At 31.2% G+C, this 16,815-nt stretch overlaps 1 protein-coding gene across 1 annotated transcript in view; it reads right to left on the bottom strand.

Moving 5' to 3' along the window:
• The window catches only part of DACH1 (dachshund family transcription factor 1), a 387,153-nt gene that overhangs the window by 110,886 nt on the left and 259,452 nt on the right, over positions 1-16,815 (bottom strand). Inside the window, exon 4 of the mRNA XM_006913781.1 lies at positions 10,868-11,040. Coding sequence (XP_006913843.1) covers positions 10,868-11,040 — 173 coding nt within the window. The remainder of the gene's footprint in view (positions 1-10,867; positions 11,041-16,815) is intronic.

Below are 16,815 nucleotides of genomic sequence, written 5' to 3' on the forward strand. Positions count from 1 at the left end.
GAGGAAATACATACACATACACCTTAAATATTAACATTTACAAATAGCTTATTCAGGGAAGTTTTAGGCATCCTACATTTGTTATACTAAAGGATACTAAAGATAGATGGTCTCCAATCATGCAATTTGCAGATTAAAATATCTGAAACCTATGTATCAAGTAACATGAAAAAAATGAACATATTAATAGTTATTTTTCCAAACTACATAAATCAAACAAGTTATAATTGTAAATGGTCTAAATTCTTTAGTTCATATGGCAAAAACATAATAATAATAACCTAAATTTCTAAGAAATGAACATATGTGATTTAAAAAGAACACAGAATCTACATCTGGATGCCAAAAGTTACTTTCTATATTGTAATTATAATGTAAAAATGGCTGGGATTATAAATTTTTTTTCTTAATATTAATCCTTACTCTAAACTATGAAGCAGCTTCAAACTATACATTTACTATGTGCTCAGTTTAATGAGTTTTGTCAATATCTAGAACATTTCCATAATCTCAGAAAGACTTCTCATGCCCCTTTTCAGTCAATTCCTCCCAATCCCATAAGTAATCACTTTCTGAATTCTTTCATCATAGTGTAGTTTTTCTGGTTCTAGAATTTCATAAAAAATGAAATCATATAGTACATAATTTTTGTATCTGGCTTCTTTTACACAACAAAATGTTTTCGAGACTCGTCCATGTTGTTGTATGTACCATTAGTTTAATCTTTTTAACTGTTGAGTATATTCAATTGTGTAAATACATCACAATTTGTTAATAAAAAAAAAAATGGCAATAAGGCTCTGACCAAGTCTTTGCAATAACAAATCAAAGAATAGTCTTGGTTTATGCATAGAATTCAAAAGTTGGATTTTATCCCTTTTGGAGTATCTGTGCATTTATTGTAGAGAGTGGATTTATAAAACTGTATAGTGGAACTCCTTTATTGTCTGTAAAAGTGTATTAATAAGCTATGCTATAGCTAACTGCACAAGACCAGAGATACTCTATAAAAAAGTCTAACTTTGACTTCTCGAAATTGTGATAAAATGGCACACAAGTTTGTCTAAACTTTAAAGCCAAATCTAAACACATCTAACTTAACACTTGGATTTTACAGAAATGCATGGTATGTATTTGAGAAAGAACATTGCCATATTTTAATATAAATAATATTTTCTAAATTAATAGTTCTATTTTCTTCAAAAGGCCACTCACATCAATGTTATTCATCAATACATTTTAATATTCTTCTTAATAATTATGTAAGTGATCATATTTGCTGTGGCACATGTTTAGCTGAACAGAGATAAAGTACATTCTTGACGTAAATCAATCCATCTAAAATCATTTTGCAAGTCTTAGTTTCCTGTCATAATAGATTTTGCAGTGGTGCTAGTGGACAACATCAGAAACTGATTTTTTCCTGAGTATTTAACTCATAAAACCCTTAAATATTTAATGCATAAAACTCTAAAAACAAAAACAATTATTTGTTTCTTTTTCCACATGAGTATAAAAGTTGTTTCAGTAGTCAATATATCTAATTGTCAAAGATTACCGATAGTTCTTTTCATTCATGTTTTGCTCACTTAAATGTTTACACATTCAAAATGCTCTAAAGATCACATAATAAAATAAGTCTAAAATAAACTAGTGTAAAATCTTAATGTAAAATACATCTTAAAAGCATAACTTAAGAGTTAGAAAATATAGGTTAAATCATAGTATTTAATTTAGTTTTAGCTTATTTTTACTTTATATTTTTTGTCTAAGAACAAAGGATATAAGGACAATACTTAATTTTATTTAAAGAAAATATTTTAATTTATGCAAATTTTTATGATTTAAAAGCTTAAGTATTCAATTGAAACTTTCTATAAATTGAGATGCAACATATTCAGCCATTTCACTTAATGTATAATTTCAGTCTTTGGAACATGATTTATTGTTCTTTGAAGAATTTCATTAAAGTAAAATCCATTGAGCAAGTAAAATTTGAATATGTTGTTACACAATAAATTAATTTATTTCAACAGCTTAATTCTTTTATCATATTTATATGCTTGCCTTTCCAGAATTTGCTATAAGATGGAGAATAATGGAGACAGTAAAGAAGTGCATAGGAGAGAATCTCATAATTATTATTGAAACAAAATAGATAATGAGTTTTATTCAGACATAATAAGAAAGAAGCAGTTCGATGTCTATAGGAAAACTATGTGAACTGGATTTCTCATTTCATTTGTGTAATACCCTTTAACCTCCAAGATGGGCCTGAAGTAGGACAAAGAGGAAGAATATTTAATTTAATACTTCAACACACTGCTTTACAGTCCTGCATCATAAATCCACCAATCAATAAAACACAATCTTTTGCAATGTTGCATCTTTATAAAACTAGCCACAATAATAAATTAAAATTTAAGAAGGATACTCAAAGTCATACTAATAAACTAATGGTAACAGCATAACAATAAAGGAAAAGCTGCAGTTATTGCCTCTGGATAGAACAAGAAGTTTTAGTCTCTAATATAATTCAGAATCAAAAGTAGAATTCAAAATGATGAATTCTAAAATAAAAAAATATATTTAGTATTACATATGTGATTTAAAAATTGCATTGTCTCAATTGCCTCCTCTCTACCACAAAATGCATTATATTTTATCAACTTAAAATATTTTCTTAAAGTAAATCTAAATAATCACGATTCATTTCTCTAAGTGATTTTTTCATTTAGCTTTGCTTTATGTTGCTCACTTTTAATTATTTTCATTTTCATCTGTTTATCAGATAGATATTTCCTCACTGAATACATTATAGAAGTGCAGAGAAGATATTTCTAATGTTAATTGTTATCGTGATATAACTTTTAACTTACAAAATTGAAGCTGACTAGCACTTTGTATAACCTAAACTCCTGAGCTTTAAGATGACTCAGACTTAAATTAATTCACTCCAAGAATATTTACTGAACACCTAATACGTGCCAGTGTCCTAGGCTCTGGTTATATAGAAGTAAACAAAACTGACAGAAATCCTTCCCCCATGGAGCATATATCATAAACTTGACATCCAAATTCCCTTGTTCTGGAAAAATAAGCAGAGAATATAAATAGTAGAATTGGGATTCTGGATTCAGGAAAATATTAAAAATTACTTTTGGAAAACATAGTAAAATGATGCTAATATACTTGTGTCTGGTAGAGAATCAGGAAGCCACCATAAAAACTCCATGACTCAGAGTTCTAAATTGAGGCTTCAAGAGGTATTTACATAGCTCTTTTTATTTGTTTTGATGATGGTACTCAAGAAATACCCAATTTTGCTAAATGTGAAACTGGTAGGACCTATAAGTGTAATCATAAACAACTTAATTTTATTCTCCTACTATCTCTTCAAACTTATTCAATGATGGTAGGGGATTATATTTTTTCCACATCTATATAAATATTCAGGTAGCATCATAACTTTTCAGATTAATATTTGGTAATACATAGTTGTACAGTTAAGCAGTAAAATATAGTCTTGACTCAGAAATTATGATTCATCTTTATATAATAATAAATACAACATCTTCCTCTACCACACTCAAGGAAGAGAGAGTACCGAAAGGAAAGCAAGGAGAAAGAAGAAAGTTCTGACTTGGCTAGTGCTACCATTAATTGGCATCACTCGCTCTGAGCATGGCAAATGTTTAAAGCCAACTTTTTGACTAGTTAGGGCACTGTGTATGTTCTCAGAGGCCATCCGCTCTATGAACTGCCCATATGCAATTCCCTGATGGGTCTAATTGGTCTCTAATCCTCTGCCCCTTGAATTTCCTGCAAAGTTAGAACGGAATGCTTGATTCAAGTTGATTTAGGGGCAAGGCTACTTCATAGATAGTGTTGCTTACTTCTGTCAGAAGCTCATAATGTCTGCCTAGTTGCACTTTATGATGCCAGCCACCACTGACAATCATAGGCCAGAATCATCACTTCATTAGGACTTACAATTTGGCGATATTCTTAATATGAAATTCCTTCTAAATCCAAGTAAAAATAATATGAAATCTTTTTTGTGAAAAAAATTATGCCTAAAAGTAATGCATACATCTAGAATCATTTATGGTTTCCCAAATATAAACTATTCTGTTCCTAAAAACAAAAATGAAGCATATGACATTGCTCTAATATTTTAACCTACTTTGAAAATCAGGTCACACTCGTTCTAGTTTTTTTAATCTTTAAACATTTTAAACTTTATGCATGTAAAGTCCTATTTACCAATATAGTATTTTAAGAAACTGCTTTGAAGGAAAGTATTACAGAATGAAAAATTTATTCTTTGTATTTTTAAATGTTTTTTAAAGATTTAATTCTTTAAAAGAAAACATCATAAAGTCTCCCTCTCTCTCTTTCAAGCATGCACACACACACATGCATACACACACACACACACACACACACACACACACACGCTCACACCAGGTCAGTAGAGAAAATTCGTAAATTTAAGTCACATTCCCTGTTCTTAGAAAATCCAATAATGTGACATGAGAGGAAAAGTGTTTACTAAATAATGCAAAATAATTTGAATATTGCAAAATTTCTCAAAAAATTATTCTATATTATCTCTGAAGAAAAATGAAATCTGAAAAAAAAAAAACCATTTAAAAATCTGCTTTGTGTACTACTGAACTACAAAACCTTCCCCACAACAGATTATGACATTTTTGTTAGGTCAAAAGGGATAAACAAGAAAATGAGAGGGAAGGAGAGAGAGAGAGTGAGAAAAGGAGAAAAAGGTCTTGCTATATAACTATGACTATATTTTAAAAACTTGACATGGATTTCTTATAAGATTCTAGAACTTATTTTTAAATAAGTTTTGTATTAATTTGGGGAGAAAAAACTAGTGATAAGATGAAGATAATATCAGTGTACAAAGCCTTCTAATGAGTTTGTAAAAACTAATTTAAGCATTATGACAACCTGATGAGGTAGTCCTGTTATTAACCACATTGTATAGAAAAGAAAACAAAAACAGGCCTTAAGTAACTTATTTAAGGTCACATGATTAGGTGATGGGAGAGCTGGATTATAAACCCAAGGAGTCTTCCTCCAGAATCCATGTTTTAAACTCCTAAAATATACTGCCTTTCTTCTTTTCAACTTTTTTTCAGCAACAACCTTTTTTTAAGTCCTTATGATATCATTGTAAATTTATTAAATAAAAAGTGAGAAAGTTATTGATTCATTCAGGAGAATTTAGGGTTAGTTGATGAATGATACCCAAAGAGAATCAATTAGTAGAACATTTTAGCCTATTAGGAATTCTCTAATGACAAGAAGAATTGATCTCTTGATTTATTCTGTTTATTTTCCTCAGTGATTTAAAGCAATAAGAGTAACACATCCTTTTACAATTTGGAAATGATACAAAGATGGTATAAATAGCTAATATGATAGTTTAGAGTGTTAAAATTCAAAGATATCCAAAGAGTCTTATTCAATGGACTTGAAAATAAACAGTAGGGATAAATGCAAATTCTTAATACAAGTAAAAGGTAAAGAATTGGCTTAGTAGAATTTCATGTCGCAAAGGTATGAAATTCAACTAGCAAAACAGTTTTATGTATTATGACTACATTAATAAGTTATTCTCTGAACTGAGGTTTATGTTAGTTTCAGTGTCTCCTCACTGGCCAATTCACTTCTAGAATATTATATGGGTAGGGCTGGGGAAGAAGGAGATTAAAAAAAAAAAGAGGTCAACCAAGAAGTTGGATGAGGAATGGTCAGAAGAAATGAGACTATTTAATCTGGAAGAAAGAAACATGACAGACAACATATATTTAGATGGCTAGAACACAGAAGAATTAAGAAACATTTTTCTTCCAAGAAAATATAATAAAGTTAAGGTAGAAACTATAAAGATGAAAATTTTAACTGGATTAATGAATACCTTTCTCACTCTTATATTTGCTGAAAATAGAATAGGCTTTCTACAAAAGCTTAATATATAAAAATGGGTAGGGAGAATGCTGGAATTATTTTTCCATCTTGAGGGAATCTGGATTATATAATACCTAAGTCTATGTTTCTTTATGTTTTATGAATGTTAAGCAGTAACATACATGGTTCTCACTGATACATAAGAGACTAATGTAGAGTTTACAATAATTTAGCATATTCTTATAGACAGCTGGCTATCAGGGATTTAAATTAGAATTATTATTGTCTAAATAGTATATGCCCATTTCCTTCTCAAAGTTTTCTTACTAAAATATTTCCAGTAGTCCAAGAAAATCAATCAGAGAAAGTCTAAGTTTAATACTTGGCAAACTCCATCATTAAGGCTTACATTTCAAGCAAATAACATTGTCATAGGGGTACAGTCTTCACCTCTACAATTTTTTTTTGCTCAATGCTTTTAATTTCTTTTTTTAACACCAAATCTTATGGCTCTTACAGTGTTTGAGAGTTTAGTTTAAGCTGCCTATATTATCTAAAACCAAAGATTTACATGAGTTTGAGTTAATTGGAGCTCAAATGCAGGGATCAGCAAATTTTTCTGTAAAGATCCAACTAGTAAATACATTATTCAATTCTGCTTTTGTACATAAAAGAATCCATAGAAATTATGTAAATTAAAGAGTGTGGCTGAGTTCCAAAAATTTTTATTTATGGACACTAAAATTTAAATTTCGTAGAATTTTCATGTGTTATGAAAGATTATTCTTCTTTTAATTTTTTCCTCAACCATCTAAAAACATAAAACCATCCTTAATTCATGGTCCACATGAAAGCTGGCAGCAGGGTGGATTTTGCCCATGGAGGGCAGCTTTCTGACCCGGCTCCGCTGCTTGTACTGGTGTGTACATCCCATAAACAGGTTTATGAGACAATAATTGGAGCTCCTTTACCTCATAGAAACAGGTAAAAATTATTTTAAAATATATAACTCTGTGAGCTATGGTTTTGCTTCCCTTCTATCCTACAAATTCTTATTGCCATTCTCATTTAGGTTGAGCTTTAATTTTAATTCTTGTCATTACTCTCAAAATATATAAATGGTATATTCTAGCACATGGAAGATCCCTCGAACTTCTATTTTTCCTTCAAATGCTATTTCTCTTATTATTTTCTCATTCCTTCAGATGGGGGTAAATCTTTGGTATTTACTATTTCATTTTAATTGGCCTTCGCATCTCAAATGTTTTCAGGCAAACAAACTTGCAGGCATTATTCTACTTACCCATTTGGATCCCATACTATTTGATATAACATAAGAGTCAACTTCCTCAGTTTTAACTAATATATATCATATGAGTTTACTAAATACTACTAGTACTATAAAGTCTACTATACATAAATTTAGACAGGTTGATTTATTAACTTTTTTCCTTAATATTTGGAATTCCATAAAGAACCTATTCCTCAACCTTAATCTCTAAGGCAATACTCTTTTTTCTCAGGTTTTAAAAAAAACTAGAAATATATACAAAAATTATTAGAATTGTCTCATGCATTTCTTGAAACATGTTTACTCTCTATCCTCATTACCTGTCAGCAGCAAGTTTGAAACTATACAGACAATGACCAGTGTCAAAAGAAAGGGGCAAACAGGTTTTTAGAGTTTCCACAATGGCCAACTGAATTTCACTTTGATGGTGACAATTTTAACTATCAGCTTTTACTTTCTCTAATCATTCTCGATTGAAACCATTGTTTCCTATTTAGATACTATCACCATTTACACCACAACCACATTCAAAAGTCCAAAATTACCTTTAATCTCTTTGTAGCCATATTTCTGAAAATATTTGCCCCAAGAGACTAGGAAATGAGCTATCACTATAACTTAGGAGATGTCGGCACACATTTCAAAACACACCTTCCTATTCCCTTTTTGCATATTTCCTTCCTTCTCCCTATCTCCCTCCTCTACATTCTTAACCTTAATTTAAGAAACCACAGGAATGTTGTTGATTTTCCAATAATCCAGATTGTTTTCTAAAGATACTTTCCAGAGGAAACCCAATTGCTTCCTCCAAAAAATTTTAAAGAAAATTTCTAAGAATTACTAAGTATTCTAATTAACATTAGTATAGCACAAACTACTTTTAAAATATATGTATCCTGAAAAAATAAATAAAATAAATCAAGCTTCCTAATGTAATTGGAGTCTTATGAATCCAAGAATATGTAAGCCACTAGCTCATGTCCAAATTATAGTTCATAACTGTCACTCATTATGATTTTAAACTACTAAAACTTCTCATTTACCATATTTTTATTTTACCTGTGAATTTAAATCTCATCTAAATGAAAAATTACCAAAAAAGTTCTCATTTTTAAAAGAGGAAATTATGTAATTAATACTATGAAGATAATACTCTATAGTAATTATTACTAAATGTTTTAAAATAAGAATATTCACATTCCATAACTAATATTTATTTTTTTTTAATTTTTTAAAAAAGTAGTTACCAAGTACCATGATGGGAACACAGGTTTTTTTCTTCAGCCAAAATCTTTTCTTAAGATAATACCAATGAGTAAGGTGATGAGAATGTTGAATTCTCAGAAATAACTATTACCAAAAATGATCATAAGTGGAATTACACAATGATACCTCAGAATAACAAATCATCTGGAACAAAGGAACCCTCTAAAAGTCACTCAGAATGAAGTAGAATTTTTAAAGATTCTCTTCCCACCTCTTGGCTGATGACAATGTCACATTCATTGGCATTTTCTCAGGTAAGGATTTTAAAGAAGTTGGGTGTTCTGTGATATTTTTTGTTATTTTTCCTCTGGTTAGGATACTTCAGAGAATGATATGAGAGACCAGTACATACCTCTGTTTATAGAGCCACTATTATTATCAAAAATTGTTATTTGCATATTATTCAACATTTTATATAAGTAGTAATAGGACCTTTAAAAAATGTAATGATGTATATCCATCATCAATAGTATCACACAGAACATTTTCACTCTGCTAAAAACCCCTTGTGCTCTGCTGATTCATTTCCCACCCCTACCCTCTGGCATATGCACCTCTTTTTAGTGTTGTCATAGTTTTGCCTTTTCGAGAGTGTCATACTTTTGGAATCATACAGTGTGTAGCCTTTTCAGACTGGCTTCTTTAACTTAGCAGCATACATCTGTGTTTCCTCCATGTCTATTCGTGGCTTGATAGCTCATTTCTTTTTGGTTCTGAATAATATTCCATTTTATGGTGTTGAGAGTTTAGCTAAGCTACTCCATGGTATTGTTGCCTATGCATTTATTTTGTTTGGCCAAGTGGCCTGTAGAGACCTTAAACTGACACTAACCCGCTCATGCTAGTGCATGCCCTAGATAGCAGCCACAGAGTCACAAGCAAATGTAAGTCCCTGATATGACTTTCTCAATGGCCTCTGTGGTCAACAGTTTCTTCTTAGGCAAGACCTTGTGGGGCTTACCAAAATCCTGCTCTTTTGGTTTAAATTGACCAACCCATTCTTAGCCAAGGAACCCTGAAGTACTCCATCCATGACCCTAATAAAAGTATTTGCCCCAGATCCTGCCTCATCTTCTTTGTCTGCACTCTGCCTTCACCTCCCCATGCGTTCCTTCCAGACATGTGGAGAACTTCCTCCAGGACTTATGAGCAATAAACTTCTGTATTTCTATTTCAGTTATCTGTTGTTGAACTGTGGCTCACTATCAGGTACCCTGTGTTCCACTTAACAAATGCCAATTTAATAAAGTTATAATATATGGATATACCACAATTTTTTTTTATCTATTCACCTACAAAAGGACATCTAGGTTGCTTCCAAGTTTTGGCAATTAAGAAAAAACTGCTATTAATATCTCTATACAAGCTTCTGAGTAGACATATGTTTTCAACTCATTTGGGCAAATAACAAGGAACTGGGTAATCACGTGGTAAGAGTATGTTTAGTTCTGTAAGAAAACACAAAACTGTCTTCTTAAAGAGCTGTACCACTTTGTATTCCTACCAGCAATGAATGAGAATTGTAACAGAGATTTTTATGTAAGACAAGCTCCCCTAAATTCAAGTGTATTATACTCAGAAAAAAGAGAGGCAATGACTACATCAAATAGAATACTGCAGCATAAAGTACCTTTTACTTAGTTTAAAAATTAATATATATTCTGGAAATATGTTTAAAGTACTTTGATCTAAGTACATATTATAAAATAATACAAATGAAAAAGTACACACACACGTTTAAGGGCATAAACACACAAAGAGAGAGAGAAAGAGAGATATGTATATACGCACCTGATGTTTGCATAACAATAATGTTATCTTCCACTTATAGTGTATTTTTGAATTTATAGATACTTAAAATTTTATTATTTTGTTTAATTTTCACAACTACACTGTTTTATCCATTTTTTAAATATAGACTAGAATCAGAAAAATTGAGTTACATGTCAAAGCAACATAGCTAATAAGTGGCAGAACCAGAAATTAACCCTCTGGTCTTCTGAAGACAAATCAGGAACTATTTTCCACACCTTAAGATTCATAACATCACATACACACACATACATGCAGGCACACATGCATGCACAAAACTATTCATAAAAACACATCCGTGAAATTTGATATATATAATTTAATTTCCTATATTAATCTCTCTCTTAATAGATACAATAGAGAACTTGAAATTACTCTAGACTGACTAAATATTGTATTCCTGGTTTTAATTACTACAAGTAATTTTTCTCATAATATATTTCATATCACTTAGCTTTTTGGAGCTAGAATTACCTGTGGAATAAGAAAAATGAATTGAGAGACGGTGCCCTAAGATGATGTTTGGCATGAGCCAAAACAATCATGTGAGAAAACAATTACCTTAATAACAGATGTCTCAACTCTAGATGGAGGACTCTGAACTTGTGCTGCCGCCGCCATATTTGCAATGGTGCTGAGATGGTTCATCTGGCTCATTGCCATGGTGACAGATGCTGGAGGTAGGCTGACAGGAATTAGAGGGTGGGGCATCATCATAAAAGGAAGTTCCAGTCCTATAAAAAATACACATATATCATCATTGCTGTGGTCAAATAAAACTGTGATACATGGTATATCTCATTTATTAAAATGGTTAAGAATATAAATCATTGAAAATTGAAGCAAAGATGCCCTAATAATGACAATCAAAGGAGAAATATTTGTATGCAACAATACTCGCTCACCACTCGAGGGAATTAGGCTTACAGCTACCTAGCTTGGTGTCAGGTTTTATCACATCACCACTCTTCATGTGTTTAATGCAAATGGTCAATTCTCTGCTATATTATTCTTCTGAGCAGTCTAATTCTTGTTTAAAATACTAGAGTTTTCTTTATCTTATCATGATTAATTATCTAATGTAGTATGTCTCTTTATGATGTCTTATATTTTAGTATCTGACAATTAGACAGGTTTTTTTTTTTTTTGCCTATCATTTTTCGTGCTAAAAAAATGCCATCGTACCATTTGGCAGAAGGTGGCTCTGCTGAAGATGGTGGAGAGGATTTCTAACTGGAAGGCTATGTGCTCCAGGCATGCGGGTGTGGGTAACAGAAGCCTGCAGTCCCTGGGGTGGGGAAGGGTACAGTGTTTTCTTATCCCAAGAACCATCACTGCTGCCTGTGGGGAATGAATATAAATTATTTGGATGCAATATTATTCCAAATATTCTAATGACTAATTAAATATGAAGTTTTAAAAAGCATATTACATTTGGAGACTGGCTAAGTGATTTCTTGGGAAATAAGCTCAAGTAAGTAAATTTCCCCTAAATCTTATTTTCTTTTTGTTTTTCTATTTCTTAGATAAGTTAACAAATTTAGGGGGAAAAAAACATTCCTACAACAATTAGCCTATTTGCAGACTCTAATCCCTTTTGACTAACCAACTTAATGTAAAATGGGTTCTATCATATGCCTAGAGAATTAATTATTTCTTGGAACTGAAGTACACTGATAGTTATAGTTTTAGAATGCAAACATATCCTTGTTGTAGTGTTATAGTCACCATTCAGAATTAAAATTCCTCACTTAATTCCGCAAACTCTAACTGTGGAATAAGTAAAAGCCCAACTTGGTTAGACATAGTAGAGAGACACAAAGATCAATTTATAAAAGATAATGTCAAAGCAATAAATTACATGTGTGAGTCAATAAATGCATTACTTGTTTTCAACTACAGAGAAACAAGTTTATGATTGTGGTAATATTAGTCAAAGTCAAAACAGTACATTTGAGGACTTACCTTTTCAATGCCTTAGATTTAAATAGATCTTGAAATTCCTTAACAGGAAACTACTTGAAGATGTTTATAAATCATTTCAATTTAGACATGTCCCCAGATTAAATTATTTTAACGCTAATTTATTGCTTAACTGAATCTGTCGAATATCTAAACTACCCACTTGAAAGAAAATTTCTGTAATATCCTTGTCAGCTTATGAGATTTCCTTTCTTAAAAAAATTAAAAGAAACCAGATTCTCATATCATATGCTTAGAAACAGCAAAGTTGGTAAAACTCCAATATAAATGCTTTAGCTCTATTAAAAGCCTCATTGTAAAATCTCTATGACAGAGTTTTTAATGAAGAATACTTAGTTACTGCCATGATTTTTTTCCATTTACTTCATGAAGACAGTTAAGGTTCAATATAAATTCAAACTCATTAGCTCAATACTGTCTGGATCTTAGAGTAAATTGTTCAGAAGTGGGTAATGAAAACTCGATTCAAATTCCTCAGCAATCAAACAAAGCAGTTTTATTAAACAATGAAAAGAATCAATTAAAATGGATATCTTTATTATCTTTATTATTTTATAAGAAACCATGACAGCTTTTGGCTAAAAAAAGAAAGTTTATAGCTTCATATAGAAATGACTCACATAAAGGATATTGCCCCAGCTTGCTCCTCTATTGTGATATAAATGTTCACTTTCATATTCACAAATTTATATACATTATTTCCCTGATCATGACTTTTTTGATACTTATACCAAGGTCCTACTCAAACACGCAAAAACTATAAATACATAAAGTTTTCAAATGTATCATGTCAAGAGATATTTCAGTGACTAAATATTTTAAACATCTCTACTTTATATTGCCTTAATCCAAGTATATGGAAATGTTTTCATTTCATGTTTACTTTTTATGAAATCAATTAAAACAAGAATTGAGGCATAATCACTATTTGGATGCAGAAATAACACTTGGAATAAATGTTATATGATTACGGGAACCACATTGAAAATTTATAATTAATAGGTAATTTTCTCTATATGTTATTTTTCATTAAAAATATACAAATAATGCAAGGATTACATTTTCATAGTGGTTTGCCTATTTGAGGATAATGAACTATCGTATGGAGTAGAGAATAATATTTATATTTATTATTCTGAATTTAGCTTGAGTTCTATATATACCTATTAACTACTTTTATTTTTCTGTTCATTTGAATTAACTTCTTTTATTTGAATTCTGATTGCCGGTTAATAAATAAGAACACTTGTTTTTTCAAATATACTTCTATTTCACTCATCAATAGAGAAGCACTATAATTCTATTTATCCACATCATCAAGGTGTAAAATATTAAGCTAAAATTCTGTTGAACTTATTCTGAAAATATATTATAGACAAAATACTATCTATTTTCACATCTCTTTTGCGTCATAGGATATCAGCCCCTTGTATAAGGGTAAATATCAATCATACATATGTGAATTATCCATAGCAAGTTTATAACACTAGATTGAATTTTCTCACTACATAAAATGCTCCTAGCCATCTCCGCCAATCATCATTTGTTAAATACTCATGATGTTAGCTCATTTGGGTAATAAATAGAGCAAACAATTAAGAAACTAAGTCTGATGAAAAATATACAATATATAACCAAGTCAGCAGTAAGTGATTTTTGCATTATTTATCACATCCTTCTCCTCTATTAGCATGAATAAATAAGAATTGAAAATAGGCCACTTCAGAACAAGACATGCCCATAGTTATTAATTTCAAGTGCTTTGGTTTAAACCGATATATTTAGTGATATAAACCAGTATATATGTGCTATGCTTACATACAAACATACAGACAGGCATATATACTTTTAAAATTAAGGTTCACTATTATGACCACATAAAAACTTGCAAGAAACAGAAGATTCAACATATAAGAAAATTTTTAATATTTGCTAAGGGGAGTTAGAGAAAAACAGAACATGACTGATTCATTTCTCCTCTTCACTTCTTGTAGGATCAGACTGTTGCTTTGACTTTATGGTGGAATAAAAAGACATAGTTGGTAGAACCCTAATATCTTCAGAAAGCATATATAATGATAGGGTGTTGAAGCATGCATACAAAAACTCATTAAATATGATAAAGATATACAACGGTTTTGAGCCAAAGGAAATGGTCGAGTTTATAAAAGGAATCTAATAGTGCATCCAGCTCTTTGATTATTTAGAATCTATAATTATATTTTAATGTTGGGGGCGGGCATTAAAGGGAGAGAGGGTGTCTTGTACCTAGTCCTACACGCAGATTGTGGAGAAGCACCAGAACGATCTTAGGCTAGACATTCAGCTTACTGCAGAACACACAGGTAGCTGATAAAAGATGAAATTAAATAATGTAACCAGAGGGATCATGAAGGGCAGATACTAATGCTATGGCATAATTTTGGTGGTGTGAAATTAACAAACGTAGTCTTACAGCAGCCAAATGTAAGGGAGTATATGAATGAAAGAGAGAAAATTGAAATTAGCAGATTGCCAATTTTGTCTCTTTAGAAAAACTATTAATTATGAATCCATATAATCTGAAAAAATTTACTTACCTTGTCAAATACTAATATTAAAAATTTATTAGTAATAACATATTCAAATATATGGAACTTACATATAAAAAGTCATTGTATATGCTTAGTTTTTCTTTTGGGTAAAAGGTGTTTATTTCTCAAGGACAAGAAAAGTGATCTTAAGATTTAGTTTAACTGAAATTCAAATTTGTAAGGACTAGGCATGGGAGATTCTCTCCCCTTACACTCTCCCCACACTAACATTAAAACATATTTTACCACAAAACCATCTGTAAGTGTTCAAATGAACCCAAATTGTTGGTAATGGCTTTATTTCTTCTTTCTTGGGAAAAAATTAAGGTATTATTTTAACAATTGGGCTTAACATATTGTGTTGCAGCTCATCCTTCAGTGACATATTTTAAATGTTTAAATTAGTTGTCACAAATTTATTTTATTATACCACCAATAGCTGATTAAAAAGATCAAGATATTACTAGGAAAAAAATCATAGTTATAGAATCTGAAAAAAACAAACTTGATGCAATAGTTCAGTCTTTTTAGGAGCTGGGAGTATTTTTCTTGGCTCATCCCCATTTTATAATTTTATTGTCTTTTATGATACATATTTTATGATGGACCAGGTTTTAAACACAGAAATATACTATTTGGAGAGAAACTCGTATGATTTGAAAGTTAACTCTACTCTAAGGGTAATCATGTTATTGAATAGTCAGAATTCATAGGTTGCAAATATAAAATAGTTTTGTTTTTCTGCTAATTATTGCCTTCAAACATACTCTATCAAGACCATTTTTCTTCCCCTTATTAACCTTGATCAGATTTTGAGTATAAAAATTTCATTCTAGTTAACACTCATCCCTGCTTCTCTGTCTCCATCAGCACTGGCCAGCACTAGAGCCTAAGTACCTGGAAGACAGACGGGCTTGGTCAGCTATCTGTTCTCCTCCTCTTCTCCTCCAGGGTAGTGAGATAAAGGTCTCCTATCCATCTGCCTCCTATTCAAGGCCTCCCTGCACTGTTACTTCTACTGCTATGCCTACTAACCACTGAGGTGCCTAAATACTAAATATCGCCTGCTAAATACTGTCTGATCCTTTAAGAGAGGCCTTCTAGGGGAACTTCCTAACTACACAAGTCCCTTCAGCTTCCTACTCTTGTAAACTCCCTAAAGTGTCATTGTTTCTTGGTACTCAGGCCCTTCTCCTGGTGTTGGTCCTATTGTTCTGATAATGTCCACTTTATCCCCTTGCTGAAATATGTACCGCCCCCCCCAAAAAACAAAAATACATAAGCAGTTCACACCAAAGCAGAAATTCTATTGTGAAATGAGGTGAAGGCATTCATAATCCTTAAGTAATTCTCTTGTAACTCCTCCCCCTTTTGCTCTCAAAAGGAATCACAAAGCCACAGCCCTTCCCATTAGGTGCTTGTCTCTTCACTACAATGATTTCTTCAAATCCTCTCTCCCTGCAGTCACTCCACCTTTACAAATGGAGTAGGAAGATATTTGTGGAGATTGTAGTCACAGTTAAGATAGCAAGCAATACTGATTCAGCTGCTATTAAGAAGTACCAATTTCATTTCTTTTATTTAGTTTCTTTAAAATTAAGAGTACCTAGTACCTTTTGTCCTGGAATAGGACCACAAAAAAAAGTTCTATTTAATATCTCATTACATATTCAAAAGAACCAACAACAAATATGGCTATATATAAATAAAACTTTATTAACTGATTTTTTGTAAATAAACTGAAATAAAGGGAAAGAAGTATGAATGCTCAATAGTTGAAAGGTGATTTTATAAATCAATCGAAACTTTATTGGTTGAGACAGAAGTTCAAAGAAAAAATTAATGATTAAATATGGAGGCAATCATTATTAAAAGAAAGATCATTTTGTTTATTGAAACACATTTTTTAGGTAGTAAAGGAAAATGGAAGGTGTTTTAAGGAAAGATATTAAT

The sequence above is a fragment of the Pteropus alecto genome, unplaced genomic scaffold, assembly GCF_000325575.1.
Source record: "Pteropus alecto unplaced genomic scaffold, ASM32557v1 scaffold72, whole genome shotgun sequence".
Lineage (NCBI taxonomy): Eukaryota > Metazoa > Chordata > Mammalia > Chiroptera > Pteropodidae > Pteropus > Pteropus alecto.